The sequence below is a fragment of the Amphiprion ocellaris genome, chromosome 20, assembly GCF_022539595.1.
Source record: "Amphiprion ocellaris isolate individual 3 ecotype Okinawa chromosome 20, ASM2253959v1, whole genome shotgun sequence".
Lineage (NCBI taxonomy): Eukaryota > Metazoa > Chordata > Actinopteri > Pomacentridae > Amphiprion > Amphiprion ocellaris.
In genome coordinates, this window is record NC_072785.1 from 7,673,963 (window position 1) to 7,699,109 (window position 25,147).

The 25,147-nt window shown below is 40.2% G+C and overlaps 1 protein-coding gene across 5 annotated transcripts in view; it reads right to left on the bottom strand.

Annotated features, from left to right (window-relative positions):
- Positions 1-779: 779 nt before the first annotated feature.
- Positions 780-25,147, bottom strand: part of mideasb (mitotic deacetylase associated SANT domain protein b) — a 32,395-nt gene continuing 8,027 nt past the window's right edge. For 4 of the 5 annotated variants that reach the window (XM_023271891.3, XM_023271883.3, XM_023271874.3 and 1 more), the window contains exons 3-13: positions 23,341-23,613; positions 22,438-22,786; positions 22,071-22,137; positions 18,676-18,818; positions 17,423-17,526; positions 12,172-12,247; positions 10,684-10,772; positions 9,540-9,683; positions 8,424-8,546; positions 6,751-6,947; positions 780-4,071 (exon numbers count right to left, since the gene is read on the bottom strand). In XM_023271891.3, coding sequence (XP_023127659.2) covers positions 3,834-4,071; positions 6,751-6,947; positions 8,424-8,546; positions 9,540-9,683; positions 10,684-10,772; positions 12,172-12,247; positions 17,423-17,526; positions 18,676-18,818; positions 22,071-22,137; positions 22,438-22,786; positions 23,341-23,613 — 1,803 coding nt within the window. In that variant the 3' untranslated portion in view covers positions 780-3,833. The remainder of the gene's footprint in view (positions 4,072-6,750; positions 6,948-8,423; positions 8,547-9,539; positions 9,684-10,683; positions 10,773-12,171; positions 12,248-17,422; positions 17,527-18,675; positions 18,819-22,070; positions 22,138-22,437; positions 22,787-23,340; positions 23,614-25,147) is intronic. The other variant, XM_023271900.3, reaches the window with a different exon arrangement.

The window sequence follows — 25,147 nt, forward strand, 5'->3', positions numbered from 1 at the left end:
TCATGGTTTTCTTTTTAGTGTTGCATATTTATTGATTTTACAAGTTCATGCTGTTTTTTTTGTATTTTATTTTCATTATTTTTGAAAGTTTCATTCTGTTTTCTATCTTTTTATTTTTTTATTCATTTTACAAGTTTCGCCCTGTTTTCTTTTTATTGCACTTTTTTTGTTGAAGTCTCAGGGATATGTTTACCATTTTGCCCCAAGTTTAGAAATTTTGAGAGTAAGCTTAAGTGATGAGTGTTATGAAGTCTGATCTAAACTGCTTGTATTCTTTTAAACTTGTCTGCACTTTTATTTCCTTAATTTCAACAAATTTCTTCTCTATCTTATGGTGCCCTTTATCTCTTGTCTCTTTTTAGCTCTTTTAGTCAATCAATTTGAATTATTTTTTAAATCTCTGCACTTTAGTCAACTTGTCTGTACAGTTTTTGATTAATATAATACATTTAATCTTTATTACAGGTTATATTTTAATTGTTACATTTACCTGTAAAGTACTTTGAATAACCTCTGTGTATGATAAGGTGCCTTATAAATAACATTACTTGCTTGTCAGAGCAGCTGATTTTAAAATGTGCTATAAAAAACAAACTTCAGTTAATTTTATTTAACCGATTAGTCTGTGGAGGCTCCACCAAACGAACCACATGTGAACAATGCAATCGTCGGCATTAGAAAACTTTTTGTGCGACAATGCTGCCCTCTTGTGGTTCCCAGTGAAGCAGCAACAGCGATTAAAGAGGAGTGTTCAAAAAAAATCCACCAAAAAGCCTGCAGAATATTTTAAAACTTTAATATACAGTGCTTCATAAATCATTACTAAAAACACAGGTGGTAAAAATCAAATCAAAACAAATAAGTTACACTGTAGTAAAAAGCACTTGAGATTCTGTTCCGTTTTTCATCATTAGTGTGAACCCCATATGAAAATAGCATAGAAAGTATGCAAACATAGAATTCCATTCATATATATATATTTCTAATCTTTAGCTAAATAAACCTTTTTTGTCCCCTTTAAAATTCCCTTAACCGACTGGAGGATATGAGGAGAAGCTGTGTGTGTTTGTGGCCTCGATTTCATCCGTAATTCTGCTTTTTTTCTTTTCTTTTTAGTGACATCGCCCCCGACGAGAACCTCAAGACGAGAAAACAAAAAAGGAAATATAAATTAACAAACATGTGAACAGTCTGCAAAACTTTTTTTTTTTTTTTGACTGGCGTACAGTTAAACGTTTGACCTCAAAGCACTCACACACACACACTTTTTAAACACACACGCATTCACACACAAACAGTCTGTGCATAGACCCAGGTTTTAACTGGTGGAGTAACTGGTAACTGGAGCTGTTCCTCCCAGCTCTCCCAGCTCCCCACTGTGGTTTGTCCTTTAAAGGAAAAATAACCCTTTAACCCACGTGTTGCTACGGCAACAGAAACTGGCTCCGGGGCTGAAGGGCTCAACACAGAGATAGGCGGCGATAGACGGATCAAAATATGCCATTTCCGTGGTCCGATTCAGCTCCTCGTATCAAGGTAAACAGATAAAAGGTGGCCGTAGATACACCGTACGGCTGGAGAGATGAAAAATATCGAGTCGATATCGGTCTTTAACAGCCACATTTCATGAGAAAATCGATATAAATAACTTAAACCGCTTCATCGTAACCATTCTATTCTGCAGACTGACGAACCTGCACTTAAATTTGACTTTATTTGCACGTTTTTTGCCATTAATCCTGTGTCCTTCAGTAGCAGTCGAGCCACGCTGCCAAGGTTTCAGTGGAGCGTTTTAGTGCCACAACAATCCAAACGCAGGCTGAGACTCTTTTCCATTTCTTCTCACATATCGGGTTTCAATTTAGAGCTACCAAAACATCAGCAAACAGGGACTTAAGGGTGAGAATATGATATGGCACCGAGCTCCTGCCGGTTTGTGCATTTTTGTCACTGCGTGAAGTGTAAGAAGTAAATTTTGACGCGAAGAAAGAGCAAAGAAAGCCTTTCAGCATTCTGGAATACAAAACCCCTGCAAAGTATGTTTTGCAGTTAAGATATAAAACGCTTCTCCCTCTGCCATTTCCTGCTTTTGCCAGTAAATTATTTACTCTCATCAGCAGAAAAATGTAAACCCTCCAAGAGTTTCATATCCGGCACTTGAAAGCAGGAAAATGTAAGTCACTTGTCAGCATTCAAATAAACTGCTTAAATCTGCATTAGTAAAGAATGCTGTGTAAAAGAAAACAAACAGGGATTCAGAATCCGCTTTACAAGCCTTCAAAACTTGAATTGAGTCTGGTTTTGCACTGAAGTGTCCAATCAACAACAGTCTGTGGAAGGTGCCAGGGTTCAAACGCTGAGGTAGAAAGTCATGATAGAAGCTGACATCTGGAAAAATCTCATTCGAAATCTGTTAAAACCCGCAAAGATCTGGATCAAATTTGGCTTCTTTTAATGCCTGTTTGTTGACAAAGTAAATAATTTACTGACAGAGGTCATGTTGTGGGTGGAGTCTCTTATCTCAGCCTGCAAATGTGTAAATCGGCCCTTAACACTAGTTTTTAATCTGTGAATTTTCCCCTATAAGGGGTAGGTAAACTGTGGCTCGAATTTCAGCGCAGGGCTATGTTTTTTGTCTTTTCCCGCTTCGTTCTGTGCATCTATAGAGCTCCGCGGTTTGAACAGTCTGAGTCAGTAGCTCCTATCAGTTACAGGGTTTGACAGCGAGGCATCCAGATAGAGGAGGAGGGCCCTGAACACTCAGGTAAAAAGGGGGTCAACTTGTTCTATTGCACGTACATTTCTGCCTTTTTCTTCATTTCTGGCTTCCAATAAAAAAAAAAAAAAAACTCACAGTTAAAAACAGGCAGCAAATAGCATTATTTTTGTTTCTTTAAATTAAAAAAAAGACAAAAAAACAGATAAAAGCGCTCAATGAAACTGCAGCCAAAACCAGAATATAATAATATTAATAATAATAATAATAATAATCATCAACAGGAATATTCACAAAAACAACAATAACCATATATAGCTACACAGGCAGAAAAAAGTAACATTTATCTGTATATATATATTCATAAAAAAACAACAGCAGTGTAAAATTGATTGTCATTTTCAAGGTAAAAAGCATAACATCCAAGGCATCGACAGTGAGGAACAAACGGGGGGGGGGGGCTATAAAAGGGTTGGAGATAGAGGCGAGGGGGATTCACAGAACTAAAAAGGAACAGAGAGAGAACCCATTTGGTGCACATCATGCATCTGAGGAAAAGCTTTTGGCGGCTTCGAGTGCAGAAGAGCGACGAAACGGAGGCGAAAGTCTGCGGATCCGTTTGCCCAAAAACCCTCCGCCGCGCTCGACCCCAGCTGTCGAGATTTCAAAACTCCATCCGATGCTGGACGGCTGGGACGTGGGTTTAGCAAGCTGTGGCTCAGAGGAAACAAAAACAAGAAAAAAAAGAGGGTCCAAAAAAAGTTCCACGCCTGTCGAAACGAAGCAGGACGAGACTCGACAAAGTGCGGAGGAAGGCCGCAGCTGGGAGTGAAGAACAGGACAGCGCCGGAGAGGAGCGGCATGGCTTTAGTTTTACCGAGCCCTGTGACCAAGAGAGGTAACTCTGGAAAAAAAAGCTTTTCAAGCAGAGTAAAGGGGAGTTCTGGAAAGCACGTTGTGGACACGCACGCGCATCTCACTCAGTCCACACATTCACAGTTAAACGCGGGAGTCGATCTGTCCCTGAATGTGCCGAGCTAAAAACGGAAGTCTTCCAACAGAGTTCAACTGGAGGGTTTCTTCTTCTGGTGCAGTCGGTGTGTCCGCAGCCTTCCTCTCACTGCCAGTCGTCGTCGTCGTCGTCCTCCCCGTCCGAGGAGTCGTCGTTGGTGCTGTCGCCGCCGACCTGTCGCGTCCCGTTCTGCTGGCGCGCCGCCAGGATGGCGGCGGCCTCGGCTGCCGCCTTTGCCGCCGCTCGCTCCTCGGCCTCCTTCTGGCGCAGCGCCGCCGCCTTCTTCTCCTGCTCGGCGTGGCTCTTCATGTGGGCGCTGCGGCTCTTCACCTTGTAGAAAATCCTGCAGGAAGGAAGGAAGACGAGGTCAAAGAGGTGTTCTGCTGGTCGATCTTAGCAGGGATCCAGACAGCGAACAAAACGGCTGCAGTTGCGACTTTTTTTGAGAGGTTGCGGGGTGATTGTCAGGTTGATTTGGAGCCTCTGGATTAGCTATTCTGGTTGAAAGTACCGCTTTTCCTCTTCACTGTTACCGTGTTCCCATGATGAAACGATCTATAGCTGATTGTTTTAAAATACTAAATGAGGTGTAGAAGAAGAGGCTGGTGGAGAGGGAGAGGTCCAACTGGACACAAGTGAAGATAAGTGCAAGTGCAGGCATAAAGACACCGACCTAGTTAGTCTACATCTTCTTAGTGGGATTTCACATCTCTTATTGATAATTTTTTGTCTTTGGGTGATTTTGCATTCATTTGTGGTGATTTCACACCTTTTTTTGGTCTTTTGTTGTCTTTTGGTGGTGATTTTGTGGTTATCTCACGTCTCTTTGATAATATTTTGTCTTTTTTTGGTGATTTTGCACTCATTTGTGGTGATTTCACATATTTTTTGGACATTTTTTGTCTGTTGTGATTTTACATCATTTTGTGGTGCTGTTGCATATTTTTGCGGTTAATTCACATCTTTCGTTATTTTTTGTCTTTTTTTGGAGATTTTGCATCGTTTTGTGGTGATTTTGCATTCATTTGTGGCAATTTCACATTTTTTTGGACATTTTTTGTCTGTTGTGTGATTTCACATACTTTTTGTTGGTGATTTTGCATATTTTTGCAGTTATTTCACATTTTTCATTATTTTTGTCATTTTTGGTGATTTCACATTGTTTTGTGGCGATTTTACATCTTTTTTGGTCATTTTTTTGTCTTTTGGTGGCAAGTTTTCATCTTTGTGTGAGGATTTCACATCATGTAGTTCACTACTTTCTAACATGATGGCAGTGAGACATCACAATTTCCTACATTAAAATAAACATGTTCGACTGCAGTATTGACACTTAAAATGTATTTTGCAAGGAAAAAAAAGTTGGTTAATACAAAACAGCTCATGTAGATAAAATCAATCTGTTTTAACTTTTACTTTACTAGAATCTGACTTTAGAACGTCTAATTTTACTCTTTTTCCAACTAATTTTTGGTCACATGCTGACACATCTACCTCAACCTGCATATGATGCATTTAGGGAACATCTATAAATTGTAGTGTCTATTGATCAGCAGAGAAGTAAAAAAAGTTGGCAAAATGATAAACTGAGCTCAACCAACAGCATAAATAAAGTTGCAACAATTATATGATAAGCTGCCAACTATTAAATTATTTGTCAACGTCTTTGTTAGTTTAATTATTTAAAAAATCTAAACTCTCCAATTCAAGCTTCTTAAATTTGAATATTTTCTGGTTTCTTTACTCCTTTATGATAGTAAATTCAACATCTTTGTGTTACAGATGAAACGAGACGTTTCAGGATGTCATCTGAGGCTTTGGGAAACATTAAGTAGCATAATTCACTATTTTTTGACATTTTATAGACCAAACAACTAATCAAATTATTGGAAAATAAAAAAGTAAACAACTGCAGATGACTCCTCTGATTTGAAGTGTGTGGGGCTCAGTAGGACCAAACTTATTATCATGTTGCTGCTCTTTTGAAACACACCAGCTGAGACTCTGAATATGCTGGATATGATTATGTAACTTTGATTTTTAAGTGATGAATTCAGAATTACATCAAGCAATTCCTCCAAAACATGGACAGAAAGCCGGGAAAAAAATGAGTGGAAGATGCTTTCATTTATGTAAATTACACTAAAATACTAATTTAGACAACAGATGCACAGAATTCACGCATATCGTTGTACTCTACATGTAAAGACTTGCACCCATTGGTTATTGTCTTTGTCTCTCTATAAAAACTGTGGTCAAAGTTCAGTCTGATACATGCAAATAAGGCTGGATAATGATTCTTAGACTATAGACTCACAACCAGCAATGATTTGGGGCTGTTATTTTCCATTGTTTAGTCATAAAAATACAGAAAAATGCAGAATAAAGTTTCAAAAATCGCATATTAATTGCTATTTTCTCCTAAACTAGAGTGCAAAACCTAAAGACACTCAACTTGGAATTATGTAAATTAGAGAAAGACTGGAAATATTTGCATTTAGGGAACATGTTGTTTGGTAGAGTAAATATTAGCTCACAGCCTTTGATCTGCATCTTATGTTTGCTTCTAAATCTTTCAAAAGCTGGATTCCCGGCCCCCGTAGTGGAGGTCAACTTATGGTGAGACAACTGTGTGCAGGTTCGGCGTTTAAAGAGTGGCTCTCGTCAAGTCACCGGGTAGAGTTGCATTGACAAGAGGAGCGATGTGCCACATCGACTGTGTTTCAGTTGCTAGGACACAGTTGGCAATAACACGGCCAGTGCTGCCAGAGGACGAGCTGTTATTTAATCAGAGCATGACAGGACGTTTGAATCTTTCAAACAGACACTGAGAGACACTTGCCTCTATTTACCGATGCATATTCCAAGTGGGCAACATTTCCTGTAGATTTTTCTGTATTTTATATATATATATATATATATTGTCTGAGACCTCTTATGTAACCTGAGCGAGCGCTGCAGAGGTAAACAAGAGCCGACAGGTCAAACACAAACAGCACAGAAACACTTCCCGATCGCTCACCTGCCACACTTCTTGCAGGGAAACTCTCCCTCCTGCCCGGCCGTGCCTTTGTTGCCTGTCGAGGGGCTCGTCCTGCGTGCGTTGCCATCGTAGCCTCGTGGTTTGGAGCTGGGGGGAGGTGGGTGAGGAGGGTGGATGACCCTGGACAGCGGCAGCTCCCTCCCCTCCTGGCCCTTCATGATGAGGACGGTCCCCGGCTGCAATAAAACACAGGAGGCGTCATTAACATGAAAAGCTGGCCAGACTTTTAAGACGGTCGTCGGGCAGATAATGAGCCCAGAGCCACTTTATGAGCAGCTTTTATGCAGGATAGCGTTACAGTGTTGTGCAGGAATGTGCCAGCTGACAGCAACATGCATGCAGCCGGATATTTCTCCTCGACAACACGCGAACGACGAGGACAAAGGCATTTTTTGTCGAGTCACGGTTCGTCGTCACACATAATGGAGTTACACAATAGCAAGAGAGGTGGATTCAAGACGAGTTATCTCCTCCGAATCCCAGCGGGGGGCAGCAAATCCAACACACATGCACCAAGTCGGCCAGAGTTCAAAAGGACACAAAGAGCGTGATGATGCCAAGTGAGGTTTCTAAACCAGGAACATGTGGAGGCTTGTTGCAAAACAGTATCTATTTATCTTGTTAGGAGTTTTAGGGAAAGGTCCTGGTGTGAGCTTTGAGCCTCCGAATGCTGCTGCACAGTTATATCTGAGTGTATATATACTGCAGATGGAAAAGCGTCTGTAAATATAAAACAGATAATAGCAGCTGTATGACTCTGGCTTTATAAAATGACACTTCTGCATGAATTAGAGCCAACAACATATTCTGGGATTTAAAATATAATCACTGCAGTATTAACTTCATTAAAAGGGATTTCAGGGGACCCCACATGCAAACTATTTTAACTACTGATTGTTATTCTGGAGCACTGACCTACTTCTGTGGGTTATCATGAGTTTTTCTGGCTGTATTTAGTATGAGACCAATGTTAAAACTTCCCATGAAAAAGAAGGGGTTATCTGATCTATACTGGTGACTGGATGAGTGCAATGTGAGCATGTTTGAGGTGTGGCTGGACGTGGCAGTTTGATAACCAGAACTGGAAAGTACAGCATTGATATTGATATTTTTTCATTCTCTGAAGCCAAAAAACCTGCCTGTGGGTTTGAAAGACACATTATTTGTTTTGTAAAATAGCCAAAATGACACCAAAGATGCACAAGTATAAGCTTCAAATCAGGGAACTTCATCGAAATCACTTTAACCTGCATGTCTTATTTAAGAATTGGCCTTAAACAGACCATCTACATGAACGACAGTCTGTAAAACCGGGAAATTATTAGCTCTTTAGCCGTTAGTGCTGCAACCAACAGTCATGTCACAAAAATGTAGGGACTTTTCAGCCGAACTGAAAGTGTTTACACCAAGCAGATAGAAGGCAAATGTGGAAACAAACTGGGTTCTCTCTACTTGTAGTCATGCAGAACTTCATACTGCAGTAAAAAAATGAACCCACAGCGAATAAAAAAAAATGTATCAGGAGCAAATAAAAGCTCAGCAACTGCTATGTGGGGTTCAGACGGTAAAAGTTACACAAACAGCTTCCTCGTGTGAATAACTGTTTGTGCTTCTTGCGTTGTTTATTCATGCCATCGCTGGTTTACACTCACGTTGTCGGTGGACTGCAGCGTGTGTGTCACCCTGGTGGGGCAGACATCCTGTTTCCTGTCAGCTGACCCTTCCCACTTCCTGCTGTCCTCCTCCCGCTGAGGCTCCAGTCTGTGAGCACCCTGCTGGTCCAACAAGTACAGTTTGTATTAAGACACACATGCCTCTGCAGCACAAACGTAGAACTGGATGCTAAAAAAACTACATCCTTCTTGAGCATTGGTTTTATGCATCTATACTTCTTTAAATGACAGTGAATGCTGCATGAAAGGTTAATAAGGTTACTGCAACTTATGTATTCATGCGGCTTTATCCAGTTACCATGAAAACCACTTAAACTGCACCTGCAATGTTTCAATGGATGAATGTATTTATTACAAATCAGAGTAAGACCACTATGAGCCACAGCTGAGGCCTGTTTCATGGTTTAACCCTCGTATCGTCCTGCGGGTCAAAATTGACCCATTTTAAAGTTTGAAAATGTGGGAAAAAAAATATTTTCACAGTAAAACTTCTGATGTCCACATTTTCAATATATGGAATCATTTTAGATATTTTTAGGATTTTTTTTGGATGATCTTTACTCATTTTTTGAAAATATTTACAAGAATTTTCTTGCCACATTTTTTAAAAAAAATAAAACTTTTAAGGGAAACTTTATAGGAATTATTGGAATTTTCCTTTCTGAAGGTTTTGCAAATTTTCAGGAATTTGGGGAATTTTTTTTTGCTGAATTTCTGGATTTTTTTCAGACAAGGAAACAATATTTTTTGGTGCCCGTAAATGAGGGCAACAGGAGGGTTAATTCAACACTCAGCTGGTCAATAAAGACATTCTGAGAGCTTTCTGAACTCACACTGTGCCATTTTACATAGTATCACCCTGCAGCTCATTTCTACCACATTAACTTGTAAACCACACCTTATTAGTCTCTAGGACTCCAAATAACACTGCTGGAGAATGTTTTTGCATAAGTCTGTGAGCTGTGTTTGGTTTTCAGTACAATTATTTTGGAACACAGCTTATGTTCGTCTTCACATCTGCAAACTGAACTTGCTAGACCGACTGAATTTAATAACATTTCTTTCTGCAGTAGAGATATTAAACGTGTGTCTGACCTTGTGGTTCATCTCATCCTCAGTGGTCCTGCTCTCCAAAGGCTCCGCCTCGCCGTAGATTAGGGTCCCGTTTCGGCCCATCTTCACATGTTTCTTGTACGTGTAGTAAAACTCCACACACTGCGCCACTGTCTTAGTGGTCACCTGTGAACCACACACACACACACACAGACACACACACTCTGTTCAGGGAATTTTCATTTTACATGTTACTGTATGTACTGGTGTAACAGAGCTGCTATGTAAGCACAAATACAGTCTTCTGCTGCTGCTGCTGCTGCTGCTGCGAAGCAAGCAGAGACATAGCAACCTCAGATGACTGAGATTTAATAGGGTTTTGCTTTGCATTATTTATGTGTATTTATTAGTTTTCGTGTATTTTGGCAACTCAGACTAATAATTTTCCACTTAAATGTAGCTGAGAAGCTTCATTGTAGCTGGGGAGGTGCTAAAAAATTCATTTCGTTACTGATTAATCTGCCATTTCTTTTTCTTTTTTCAGTCAATAACTACATCTATACAGGGAAATGGCCAAATTGAAGCACTGCAGCCATTTATTCATAATGCCTTAAGTAACTTACGTTGTAGCTTTGTTCTGTTGCTTGATTCAGTGTTTTTTGTTATGTGAAATATTACATGTCTTAGGATGCAAGACAAATTTTAAAAATAATAAGTGAAATCAAATCTTAATGTTTCAGATGCTATATAAATAACAATTGATTGTTGTTGCTAACTACCGTCTATAAGCTACTACAATGAAGAGTCTAATTATCTAAAAGCGCTGTGAGCAGTTTTCATTCGAGGAAAGATGAAGTCTCTAAATAACACCTATCTAAATCACCATCTAAATAGCACCTTCATACATCAAATCTAGAAGCCTTTAATTTGGTGCTTTGGCAAACAAACACGGTGAGACTAATATGATTTGCATCTATCTTCATCTTTGAAGTGGTTCAGACGAGCAATAATTGACGATGACTCTGCAAATAATCCAACCCCGTTCCAGTGACTGTATTCCTGTTTTCTCCACCCACTCAAAGGGAGGAAAAGATAACATCACGTGTGAACTGTTCATTGAGGAAGATCTGCTGACTCCACAAATCTCACCACTAGAGTCTGCTTTAGTTTGAAGGCGCATACGTACCTGTTTCTGCACCATAAAGAAGTCTTTCTTGAATGCGGTGATGCCTTTGTTGAACTGGCGTCTCTCTGCTGCTGTCCAGCTGTCTGATCCTGAAGGAGGAGGAGGAGGAGGAGAAGGAGGAGGAGGAAGAGGAGGACAGGTAGAAAAAAAAGAGAAAAACAGATTCAGCGTTTTAGTGAAGAGTTTAAAACCACTTCGCGAATACAAAACTATCTCCTTCCACATTATATTCAGGGTGTGCGGAGACCTTGACAAGTTTGATTCCACCCCCCATCCTTAAAACCACACACACACATTTAAATCACTGGATAAACAATGGCTCTCCTGTCTTCTGCCTGGGATTAACCACATGCTGTAAGCCCCCTCCCTGCACCCCGTTGACCCTGACAATCCTCCACAGTGACTGACTACCCCGCCGCCAACACCAAAACGCTCTCACTGCTGCAGCTGCCACTGCTTTGAGGCAAGGCAGAGGGCTTTAGAAAGTCCATCACTGTTTAATGGCAACAAGACAGAAAGGAGGGGGGGGTTTGAGCAGCGACTGGGGGTCTGGAGGATGAAATGATAAATACTGGGAGAAATATGCGAAGATAAAGCGGCATTTTTAACACATTCTGAGCATTTTAATTGAAATTCTTTAACCCACTGAACCCCAAAATATGCAGGCAGGTTTGAAAAGCATGTTATCTTGGAAAAAATTACACTATTTATCACAGTCAGAAACAGCAGAATTGTTGGGTTTTCACCTTTCCAACAGCCCTTGAACTACTCGCTCACTGTACAGCTGGAAAAGTTAACCAAAAGTAAGCTTAAAAATCAGATTTTAATCAAAATCAACTAATTCTACATGCTTTTAAAAAAAATATCCAAAAATAAAGCATTTGCAGTAACAGGCTTTTGTAAAGAATAAAAAAATAAATTAATTAAAACTGTGAAGCCACGACTGACTCTACAGAAACTCAAGTACCTCGGCTGAACTGCAGGCTGTATATACACAGAGCAGATAGGAAGTAAGTGTGGAAACAAATTAAAAATCTAGAAGCTATAGTATGTAGAGCCATCATTTCTTTACTTCCAGTAGAGCTAACACATGTAGGCACTTGGAAACATGTAGTAAATATTGATTCTAGTTAGTGTTTTCCAGTTTTTCGCAGAATTAATCATCAAAGGAAATCAACTTTCATCTTCTTGTTTGTAGGATTTATATCACTATGATTATGATATATTATACAAAAGACATGTTCGAGTTCTGGTTACTTCCTAGTCATGGTTGTGCTGTTTCCTGAGACGTGCAGGACTTTGTATTACAATGAAAAAAATGAGGTCAGAGTGAGTAAAATTATGGCAGGATCTGCTTTAGGTAGCAAAAATTAACGCCAAAAATTATGACAGTCACATAGAATTAGATTTTCTTGTCACAAAATTGCCATTGCTACGTCCTACAACTGAAGCAGAAACATTTCTAAATGTTATTTTTGTGCGACTTACCTGAGTAGTGGTAGCAGGACAGATGATGCGACTTGGGGAAAATTGGATTCCTCAGCATCAGCATGGACAGAGCAGCCTGCAAAACAAAGAGCACTTAAATATTGCTCGAAAGTTGCCAAACATAGCACAGCAGCTCCACCGCAGTGACAGTTACGAGCCTTTACAGAGCCAGTTATCCTGCCAAACGGGCCGACTCTGGCTCTATTAGGTGCTCTGATTGTGCTTTATAAACCCGTAAAACACACCGAGGCAAACAATGAACCGGTTGCTTACAGGGAACCAGGGACTGAAATAAACACCGCTCTCATTTTTCCTGCTGTTTCCAGGTACCAGGGCGTATTATTATCATCATTATACTGTCACAGTTAAAATAGGAACTAACTTTGTGCTCTTTGAGAAGCATCCGTTTTGCAGGCAATGTTGGAAGACGGCAGTTTGAGCCGGACCACTGCAGAGAGTGGGCGCTTTGACAACCAACACCCCCCCCCCCCCCTCGTAGTTTCCTTGACAACGTTGGACCAGCGCTGGTCGCTAAGGCCCAAAATCTCCACCAGTCGCACCATAAAGCACGCTGGCAGGCTGCAAGTCAACTCCTGCTTGCACATCTTCAGTAATAGAGGTATTGATTTTAGGATAACCGCTTAAGTCACTGCAAAGAAGATTCAATGCACACGGCAAAGATTGTTTTCTCTGTGAATCAAAGAGTCTCTCTCAGTTGGAGACTCTCAAATCAGTAAGTAAGTCTTCTTCTCGAGACAACAGTAATGTATAGATTTTGAATGTGACTTACTTTTTTTGTACAACAAATATCTAAGATTGGGTCTCTAAACAAATGTAAACATGTTTCTTGCTTTAATATAAAAGACTGTACAATATAATTTTTTATTCTACCCTTTGCAGAATCTGTGCAATATCTTTCTCCATATATAATCACCCTCTGTAATATTTTTCCATATTCAGAGGAATCTGTTCAAGATCTGAATTTCTACATATTGAAGAATCAAAACTGCTTTTGCATATTTCTTGTTTATTTTTTTAATTGATGTCCCTACATTTTTATTTTTGCACTCTCCACTTCGCCACAACTCTGCAAAACTCCCTGCTGTGAGAATAATAAAAGCTTATCTGATCCGATCTTATTATCGCATTTGTGAAGCACGATGAAAGCTGTGTTTACATTATTGCTTTATTAATAAACTGTAACTATATGAAGTCATTTCAAGCAAAAAAAATGTTGAACACTTGGGGGCTAAAGGTTCATAAATGTATGAATTTACTGCTTTATCTCGTCAGAATGCTTTAATATCTATATATTGTTGAATATATCTTGGGTTTTGGATGTTGATCAGACAAAACAAGTTTCTCCTAAAGCTCTAGGTGCTTTATATGTAAATCAATTCAATGAAAACAATGTGTCAGATTGATTAGAATTGTATTAAAATCAATGGCAATAATAATTATTTTCGTGATTATTGAAATTAACTTTGCTAAAAATCAAGATAAATGTAGTTCTATGCTATTGTGAGGTGCTGAGGCCTTTTAACATCCCCCACTGCAGCCATCTGCAGCTTCTCCTCTCCTACTACCAACTTCTGCTTAATTCAAACAATGCACTTATCTGCTGTTGGTATTTTGATGGGGGTGATGCGACCAGGAAAGAGCCACTAGAGATGCCGCCTCACAACATTTAACAGCGACCACTGTTTGACCTCATTACAACAACAAGCACGGAGCATGTTCTTCCTTTTTTTTATTTGTCGTTTACCCAGTTGCACGACGAGAATAATCATCGTGCAGCGTGTTTGTATTTGAGCAGTGCAGCGTGTTTCAGCTGTTTTATACAATCGTGCTTGAAGGATAAGTACTTACTGCACTGCAATAGGTATGAGACAGAGGCTGTATCACGGCTGCAGTATACGGTAGAGCACCCATCTGTCCAGTTTTCTGCTCAGATTTCTCAGCAACACCATCATGAGTGATTGCAAGGTCATAAACTTTAAGTACTGTTGCTTTCAAGTAAAGCTCAGACATATGTGTAACCAGATACAAAGACGAAAGACAGAGTAAACCTGTTGTGTGCATCTGTCTTATATCACAATACAAAACAGAGTCAACTGAGGCTGGAGATTAAGTTGCTGCAGCACTCAATCAATCTTTTGGTCAGTGAAATGCCAGAAATTAGCAGGAAGTACCAATCACAGTTCCCTACAGTGCACCGCAGGTTCCTTAATCTCTTATTTTCTGACACTCAGTTCACACTTTAAGAATTTGCAATCACACAGTGCAAAGAAAAGCAGGACGAAACTCACAAATAAGAGCTTGGAGCTATCACAGATTTTGCACATTTGCTTGAAAAACAACTCAAGATATAAGCCGGCAACCAAACCAGCAAATAAATTCATTTTTTTTTTACAGCTCTACAGTCTCCTGTAGTCTCTATGCAGCCCTACAAAGTAGCATCAGTCTGTTTCTGGCTATCAACCGTTACATTATCTCAGTCATCTCAGGACACCACAGGAGTTTCAGTACAATGCAAAGTGAAATTCGACAGATCAGTCACTTCCGTTCAATAATCACCGAGTGCTCCGCTGAAGGCATTCGAAGACTACATTTACATGCACACAGTAAAACCAGGTTATCAAGAGATATCAGATCAAAGCAGGAAGTTGGAGAGCACGTGTATAAAAGCTGCATCACCCCTGATAACTTTAAACCTCACATTTACACACAGCTGGTCAGCAATCAGATTTGTCTGCTTGTCAACTTAAGGGCATATTATTTACAGTGTTTTAGTGATAAACGAAGCTGCAGCTTGTAATGTGCTCATGCAGATCGGATTTAATTATTCTGAATACAAGGACGCATGCAGCAGCTACGAAATATGATCTTTTCATTCATCCCACTGACCTAAAATGTCAAGTTTTCAGAGGACAAAAAGGGAGGCTGGAACACACTGCTTCATTCACAGCCTTCCACTGTGCAACACTGTCACAATGTCAAGTCTTTGTCACGCACTTGCATGCCTATTAAATGAAATCTGTTAGAAAGCTGGCTGAGAGTAAACAAGCTCAAAAAGTATGCTTTCTGCTGCAAGCAGTGTTGGCCTGGTTTTATTTGCCTTGATTAACCCTCTGAACCCCAAGTGGTTTCTGGGCAGGTTTTGCTTCGGTCATATTTTTAATCACTGTGGGCTCGTTTCTTACGACAGTATAAAGTCCTGCACCTCTATGAAAACAGCACAACCAAAACCAGAAGTAGAGAAAACTTTAAAATGTCATGTGGGCTGTATAGCAAAGTTATAGCTGCATTATAATACAAAAAGCAACAACTTAAGTTGAATTTCTTGATTATATATTAAAAAATTTTATTAAAAATTAAGAAAAAAATGGGATTAACATTTAAAACATTGTTCTGATTGCCCACAGGTGTTACACCAATACTGGAAAAGAAATAGTGGCTCTACATGTGATAGATACTTCACAACTTACATTTTTATCACCATAATGAACCGTGTTTTTCCACATAACTTGACATTAACTCTGTCCATTACCTCTAGAAGGATATTTCACCATGCTGAACGCATCTTCCAGCAACTTTCTCCACTGATTTTTGAGTCATGCTGCATTGACAGTATTGATCCACTATGTTTTACTTTCCTTTCAGTCTCTCTGATTTGTTTCTACACTCATCTCCAATTTACTCTGTGTAAACACAGCCTGCAGTTCAGCCGAAAAGTCCCTGAATTTTTGCCACATGGCTGATAGTCAAAGCTGAGTCGCTCATGGTTTCTCACATTGTTTAGAGAAGCATCGTTTTTTTCTTTTCTTTCTTTTTTTTTTTTTTTTTACAGAATCTGGTGCAGTTGGCCGATGTTTAGAGGATTTATTCAACAAGGTGTGTAGAATAAATAATTTGGAAGAAATATCTTAATTTTAAACTTGAATTTGGTCAATTTTCCGAAAAGAACAGCATATTATAGATAACTAGTGCAAAGACTGACAAGTTATTACTTCTGTCTGGCCTTTTGTTTCCTTGAGGCTGGTGGTATCAGGGTTTAAGATGAGTGAGTTGTCAGAAGTTTATCAGAAGTTTTTAAAAGAAATGACACATGCAAAATGCCAAATGGTCAAACTAATCTAGTTATTTAAGAGCATTATTTAAGAACAGTCTGACTGGATGGAATCGCTGTGGTCTGCTTCTGTGCAGTGGCAAAAAATTGGTCATCAATTTTTATAATGCCACCATGGAAACTATAAACACGACTGTACAGGGAGTGTCAAACTAGTGGGTGGACCAGGAATAGAGTCACAGCAGGGAGGGTGTGGATGATCAGTGGAAAAATATAGAGAAATTTAAGTAGCGTAAATACACAAACAAGAGTTATCTGATGTTATCTGTCTCTAACGCTTGTTTTACTTACATTAAACTTGGATACCATTTTCTTAGTGTTTCCATTACGACAGATAAAAACTGTGAGTGAACTTTTTTCAGGTTTTGAAAAGGTGGATTCCAGAAAAAGTTTGAGAACATTGCCTTAAGTCGAGACTATTTCTAAACCATGCAGAGGACGTGCATGTGCTTCAACACATCCTACCATTGTGGTTATGTTCACACATGCACGTTCCACACACGCATCCTAGAAAATGTGATGGAGATTTTCTGACGGCAAGAAGAAGACTTTGTTGTATTTGGCTGAACATCATGAATAAGTCAATAAATAAGTAGGAAATGATTTGTGTGACCAGGCTGCAAGGATGAAGACTTGGCTAGTTGACAAAATTTAGGTGGATTTTTTTCAGCCAAGAGGATGCAGGAACCAGAAAATTTTACCATTTTCTTGCAAGCAACATAAAAATCTTAAAATTAATGCAATTTGTTGTCGTTTTTATTTATCAATCGGTCTTCAAAGCTGCTAAAGACTTTATTTAGAAGATTAAATATCAATATTAACCAACTTTATGCTGTTTATTCAAGGTCCTATCACTCAATAACAAGTTGTCAGAGACTTCAGGAGTGGACGTTTTTCAAAATATTCAGTTTGATGCTACATATTCTAATAGCAATACAGATTTGATTGGATTTGTGAGTGAAGACAATGTTCAAGAGAAAAACAGGTCGGTGTGCATGTGTGGGTTAGAAGAAAACCTGGCTCGAGTTCGAACTGTGTAGAACACAGCTCCCGGTCATTTTTTCTATTATTCATGGAAATCCCTGTGCAGCCAGTCAATATGGATTGTTCTGTTGCACTCACCATTATGTCCCCTTTGCACTCGTACAGACAATGGTGGGCTAACTCCTGGTTGGTGCCTCCTCCACACAAAACACTGGAGCAGGCCAGGTGCATGAGGTCTTCCACTGAAAGAGACAGTGACTGTGAGCAACACTGAATAAGTGATTCTTAATATTTGCATTTGGGGTTTGCTTGCGAAAGAATGAAAACATTTAATCAGGAGATAAGTTACGAAACCGATATGATTATCCAACACTAAACATGCGTGCTGAATAGTTCCATTGCATAAAAGCAACCAAATCTAAGATTAAAAAACTCTAGATATTGAAAAAAAAAAAAATCACCTTACTCTGCCTGTTTAATTTAAAACCACCAAAAATAAATCCTTTGCATTTGCCAAATTATCTAATAAGCAAAAAAACTATGTACTCCTCAACACACTGGTGAAGTCAGTAGTGACTCAGCTGCAACCAACAGTGATGTGGCAAAAATTCTGGGACTTTTTGTCTGTACTGGATTGAACTGCAGGCTGTTTAACCAGATAGGAGATAAGCATGATCACAAATTAAAACAGTGAGCAGTAAAACATTACTAATATGTAGATTTATCTTTTTTTTTTTTTAGTATTGGTAATGCCTGTGGATACTTGGAAAATGTTGTATATTTTGATCACAGGTTTTTCATTTTTTGTTACAATAAATGACCAAAGAAATTGAACTTTAGTCTGTTCATTTTTATGATTTATGAACAGAAGACATTTAAGAGGACTCCCTGCTTCAAGCAGTGGTTATGCTGCTTTGATAAATGTGCAGGACGTTATATTTAAAAGGAGCCCACGGTGAATAAAAAAAAAGGTAAATAAGCAAGTAGAAATGGGAAATAGAAAAAATGTTAAAAGCTATAGAAACAGTTGGAGATGGATACTTATGTTTTTCCCTAACAACGAAATGCCAGACTATCATGTTAGACAATAAAACTAAATCAGATTTGTTCTTGGTAACCTATATACAGAAAAATAACATTTATATATTTATGTGAAAATTTGAAAACAGAATATTTTCTTTACAGTACAAATACCAACAATAGAACAAATAGTCGCTTAAATTGATTGAAAATAACAGAAAAAAAGAACTTAACAAAAAAAACCTTACTTTAAAATAATTTTTAAAAATTATAATCTTGGTCCTGCACCAGCAATCTGTCTGCAAGGATTTATATTCAGTTTCAGGCGATTCAGTAATTCTAAATTATTGCATCAGGGTGTTTTTTCTTACCTTTCTCATGGAAATCAGGTTTTTCCTCCATTTCGTTCAGCGGAGCCCAGACCAGATCCGCACGATGATGATCCAGCTCGACAGCTGACCGCTGCCTCAGCTCTGGCACCTCCGCCTGGTACCGTGACCCAATATTTATCCGTCTGGGAACAGGACATCAGTGTTAGCCACAAGGCTGGAGGCGAGTCAGTTTGAATCTCATTTATTCAAAATTCATCAAGAGCCTCCGCATTTATACCGTATTCAGTCACTGGTAAACATTTCAGCCCAGATGGCATTTACTGTATAGGTATCGAGTTACGTTTTAGAGTAAATCCCTCGTGTTATTCCTGAGATCAGATTTTTATTTCCTTGCTTCTCTTCCTGCCATGTTCTTTAAATAGCCACAGAGAAATTGTTGAGGCACTCGGGTTCTGAGCACTGCAATACTTGGACTGTTAGGAGTTGAAGCATGTTACACAGCTCTCTGGTGTTTTCAGCATAATGAATAAAATGCAAATAACTGCTTAAAAATTTCAACTAAATGCTCTACTTGAATTGATTGAACTGTCAGTAAATAGATGCTCATAATGTTGTTCGGTCAAGTAGGAAAAAAAGGCTAATAATCTAACAAACGCATGCAGATCATAGATAGAATTTTCTAAAAGCTTGTGAGTCATTGAAAACCAGATATCTGCGTGCCATGATCGTAAAAATTATGGTGCAAACACACTGTTCAAGGGTATCCCCTCCCTCGCCTGCATTTCCTACAGCATTTCCAGCAGAATGTGTGTGTGTGGATTAGAGCAGCCTCCCCCAGGGAAGGTGGGCCGCTAAAAGTTAAACTGCGATGGCTCTTGCTGTGTTTGGGTGTACACCAGACCCAGCTGAAAGCATGATTTATGAGAAGCCTCACTAGCTGGTCCCTGACTAACTGCTGAGCAGCTGGCATCAGTCAGGCAACAGCTTGCACAATGCACTCCCATAAACTGCGTCGCATTCTTGATGCAACTACACAAAAACATGTTACATTTATGGAGTAACTTGGCTGCTGCCAGTGTTTTACTGAGGCTCTCATTTGGTTTACAGTTTCCTTGCACTGCTGGGACCCTTCACCGACTTTACTTGAGAAAAAAAATTCCAATTCATGAGATTTTAGTGAAATGAAACTACGTATTTGACACCATCTACGGTCAGAACTTCTCTGTTAAGTTATTTTGTGTTTTTACATTCAGTAATAACCCCAGTACATGGTAGTTTTAATTGACAGTGGCAGAGTTTGACATTCCCACAATGGATTTGGATTGTTAAACCTGGCTAAGTGTGAGGGATTCACAGGGGAGCATGCAGAATGTGATCCAGCTCAGTTTTATCTCACCGCTATCACTCTCACTGTCTTCACATGGTGTCAGGGCAGCATTAACTGACAGCTAAATGAGCATTCGCTACTGCCGCTAACCCACATTAATGGTGTTCAACTTGTTAAAAAAAACAACAGGGTAGCTTTGGTTGAGAAGCTACCACAGTAGATTTTTAAGTTATCAGAAATGCTATGTGTCGTTTTAGACATGTTTATTGACAAGTAGTCCTTTAAACTGTTTGCAATGAAGTTAACACTGACTTGAGTATGCTGGTTATGATTGGGTTTTTGAAGTTTGAAGTATCCTGTTTTTGTCTTGGCATATGTAAACTTCACATCCTGGTTTCAGAAATCTAGATAAGCACTTATCCTGCTTTTGAGAAACCTAATTAGGTTAGCCAACCAGATGCACAGGCTTCATCCAAATGGTGTCAACGAAAAGACAAACTATCCGCATGGTTTCTTTTTCATGAAGCGGCTCATAGTTTTTCCCATCATACCAGATGCATACACGTTTTTTGATGGCTCCAAATTGGTTAAAAATGAAGCGATATTCCTCTCAACTGCCAAGTTTGGACAAAACTGTGGCCACTCTCGTCAGAAAGAGAGATGGTGGTTATTTCCACTGAACCCACTGAGTCTAGTATAAGCCAAAGTGGCTTTGTTTTCAATAACCGAAGTGAAATTAATTTAAGGACTGTCAGATCAAATTGCTGTTTTGTGTTGTCAACTCCACAGACCCCTTGCAGTAATCAGGATACTAGTAATTATCATGTACGTACGGACATTAACAACCAGATTTCTCTGAGCTCTATGTAAAAGCCATACCCCAAAAATGGTCAAAACCAGGATAAGGCACATAAATACAATCACAAAGCACTGAGCAGCAACGGTCAGATGATAGAGGAGCTGTAGGGGACAGATTGCATGCCTCCGGTTTCTCAGAAAGGTCAGACTGCACATTATTCACTGTGAGTCTGACTGCTGCGTAAAAAGATGCACTAGTTCCCCCTTATGCCTGACAAAGCAAATGTGCAAAGTAACTAAGGCTGCACCCAAACTAAGAATGCTGATAGTCTGCAGGTTAATAATCTATTAATCCAAACACAAACAAACTCCAGTGGACAATTTTCCATATGGTGATGAAGTTATTTTAAACCACAAGCACATGACATTGGCTGCAAAAATACATTAGCAACGTTTAGACATTCGGCAATAGAGACTATACCCTGGTAAGCTATAGCTCATCTAGAAAACGTGAGCGTTGGTTGGAAGTCATTAACCATCACTCACAGAAGACTTTGGCATGGTGGCCTGTTGCTAGCTAAGCTCCCACAAGGCTCTCTGACCTGATGTACGTCATTAATCAGTCAAACTATGAACAGCAATTAATCCATTAACGATTAGTCATTACGGCCCCAAACCCAACAGAACTGACATTTTAAAGATTGTAACTTTAAAATCCACAACAGCCACATATGGTGCATTGGAAAACATTGCACATGTACCCATTCTAATCAATTCCCAACCTTTTAATGCTAACTAGCATTTGCGTATCACATTGAAATCACATCTCCTGAATAACCAAAATTGCATTCTCTGTGCACAATACAGACCAGATACACAGACCACTAATGTACTTATTGTCATTAGTCTACCAACAGCTTTAGAGCCTTCACATTTGCGAGTTAATATGGACTTGTTATGATAGGATGCATTTTACAGAAAGAGACATTAGGCCTGCAGAGTTACATCTGAGGATAAATGCTGGCACTAATGTCGGCTGTGGATGATGGGCTAAAAGATTCCAGTGGTAACAGCGGCGAAGAGAAGGGCTGCATAAAAGGGTGGGTTTAGAATTTCAAGGAGTCTGTGCTCTGTTTCAAGACATTTCATGATTCAACCCAGTGTTATGGTTTAAATAATTGACTGCAGAACTATTACTCCGGCTATGATAATGCATGCTTTCGAGCACTCATAATTTCTCTGAAAACGACACTAAAACCTCCAAACCGCCACCATTTCCATAATTAAAGATGATGAGGGGACTACTCACGGCTCGATGCTGACTGGAGTGGCATCGGTCATGGGAGGCAAAACCGGCGGTGTGATGTCGCAGCTGTCTGAAAGGGCAGCAACACAAAATCTACTCAGTGATTTTTGTCAAAAAAGTTTCAGTCACAGGAGGTATAATTTGATGTAGGGCACAAGAGATAAGGAAAAACTATTCTGTAGATTTAACTATTGCACAAAAGCAAGTTGAATATTGACACAGAAAAAACAATGAATCACTTACAACTGTTCATATACTCTGACATAAGATTTTTATACAGGAAGGTACTGTGCACAAGTACTAGTGTTTGAAATTCCGCAGGTTAAAAATCCTGCAGATAATTCAGTGGGTTCTTTATGTTTTTCCTTACTGGAACGCAACAGGCTGCGGGTGGCTGACTTGGGTGTCGCTGGAGGCGGCAGGCCCGGACAGCCGGCTGCAGCAGCTGCAGCAGACGACAGGAAAGTGGAGAAGTAGAGGCCTGAGCCTTCACGAACGGGGCTGAGGATCGGCGGTGGCGTGTAGGGAGGCATGGTGATGGGGTTGTCGGCGAGCCGTACAGGCGAGCGGAGGTGGCTTTGGTAGGGTGTGATGCTGGAGTAGACGGGCGGGGCAATGAATAAACCGGGTTTAGGCGGTGGGATGAACAGAGGCTCGGGACGGGGACGTCGTTTGGACTTCTTGCCATCGTCGTCCTTTTCACCCTCTGCGCCGTCATTCTGGGAAGAAAAGGTCATTTCAAGAGGTAAATTTATCACAGGAGTCTCTGTGTGCACTGAGAGACGTAATATCAAACAGTAAGAGCATGGAAAAACTTTATACGCTGGCTCACATAACTGATTTACTGTGCATTTATCCAGAGAAATCCTAGAGAAAGCGCGAACAAGGCACCCAAACCAAGCACTGTAAGGTACATAATGTACAGTATTGAAGGGCTAAACCCTGCTAATCTGCCTGATCTGGGACAGGGCAACCAGGTCCCCAAATCCCCCCTCCTAATCAAACAGGGAAAGGGAGAAAAGTGTGCAGGAGAGAAATGGGGGCAGGGAAGAGCAAAGTGGGGGGAAGGGAGGCAGCGTTGTTAGGGAATAAATTCAAGGATTTTTAGCTGGATTTAAACAGGCAAAACATTGAGTGATCAAGACGAGACTACCACCCCGACTTCTTTGGAACTTCTCTCTGACAGTCTGGCAAATGAGGTCTGTAAATGAAAACGTTTTATGTTTTTAAAAAGTGCAAAAAGTAAAGCAGCAAAGCATTAATATGTGCCCACCTGCTCCGAGCTCTCCGACAAGGAGTTCCTGAGTGAACGTCTGCGAGTGACAATGACCGAGGGTTTGTGGTCCGAACGACCGAGGTCCTGGGGGTTGGAAGGCCTGTGGGGCCAATTGGATGCCAGAGCCGCTTCATCTCTGTCAGGAGATGAGGGATCCTGCCTCCGGACTGGAACAGATACGGGGATGACGAGTGGAAGAAGAGTGTCGTCTCGGGGCCGCTTAGCGTTCATGCCCTCCGGGTCGGTGGGACTCCACGGTCGGTGGGGCTCCTAGTGGAGATGGCAGATCAGTGGTTGAAATGCTGTTAATCAACAAATCTTTGCATGGTGAAATGCAAAGCAGTTTGGTAAATATATAGTATTGCATGGTCTTAATCTTAATAGTTTAATTACAAGCAAAAAGCAAGCAGGACAGCTCCATCCTTGACCCTTGCTGTAACACTTAGAACTGCAGCTTACACATTCATCACACCTTCATGTGACACATTTTCAAATCCAACACCTAAACTAAAAATCAACTGGTATAAATAACAGTGCACTGAGCAACATGTGTAAAAAATATCATCATTTAATTACTTTAAGTAACTGTCGCTTAGCTTTCCAGCTCATCATATCGCAGCAAATACATCTTAAACTCACATGTACTTGGGTGGCAATTAGTTCAGCTGAGCAGCCTGCCAAACTGTAATGAGTACAGTAAATTGGGATCATGCGAAAAAACACAATGTCAATACTCAAATAGCGTGTTAACAGATACATCAATAGTACTAAGCCCGTGATTAGGGATGCAAATAATAATTATTCTCATAGTCGATTAATCTGGTGATTGTTTCCTTGCTTAACCAATTAATTGTCTGGTCTAGAAAATGTGAGGAAATGGTGAGAAATGTCGATGAGTGCGCCCTAAAGCCCAAGATGACATCCTTATATGTCTTGTTTTGTCCACACACCGAAGGTATTAGGTCTATCGTCGTACAGGAGTTCAGAAACAAGAGAATATTGACATGTAAGAAACTGGAAATTAGACTTAAAAAATATTATTAATCACTCAAAAGCTGACAGTTCATTTAATAGTTGACTAGTTGCTTAACGACTGCAGCTACTGCTTGAGAAGCAGTCCTAAAATCCAAAACAGAAACTGAAGAAACTGCTGTGAAAATAATCCCAGCAGACAAAACAAAGAAGACAGAATAGATATTCAGTGTGCCTCTCCCAAACAAGTATCTTGCATGTCTGCACCTTCATATTGCCCTGCTAGGTGCAGCACATAAGCGATAGACTTAATGCGTGTGCCAAGGGAGTCATCCCCAAAAGCATTCTTCACATTTCTGTCTTTGAGAAACCATAATGAGAGGGCACGAGCAAGGCTGTGTGTGCTTTAGACCAACTGTGGAGCAACTCTGACTGAAGCCTTCTAAGCCACCACATCACAGGAGAGTGGAAGGCAGATGCACGCTGCCTCTGCACACTGCGTCTTCATGGGCAGAAAGACACGCGGCAGTGCGGCTACGCTGGATGGTCCACACTCATTATTTGCTGGTGGAAAACTCGAGCCCTTGCACCAGAGCTGTGGAGAGAGATTCTGCTGAGCACTGCAGGCGGGAGGGGTGGGATTGTGAGGTGGGGGGGGTAGGGCAGGTTGAGGACAGGCTGGAGTTTCTCTCCTTTGATGGCAGAGGGAGGGGGAGGTGTGCAGGCATGTAACCAAACACAGTGTCCGTATGAGCAGCTACCCCGGAGGCAAACTCAGGGCACGGCCATGCTGAACTACAGACTTACTGACTCAGTGCTGTTTGGCAACAGG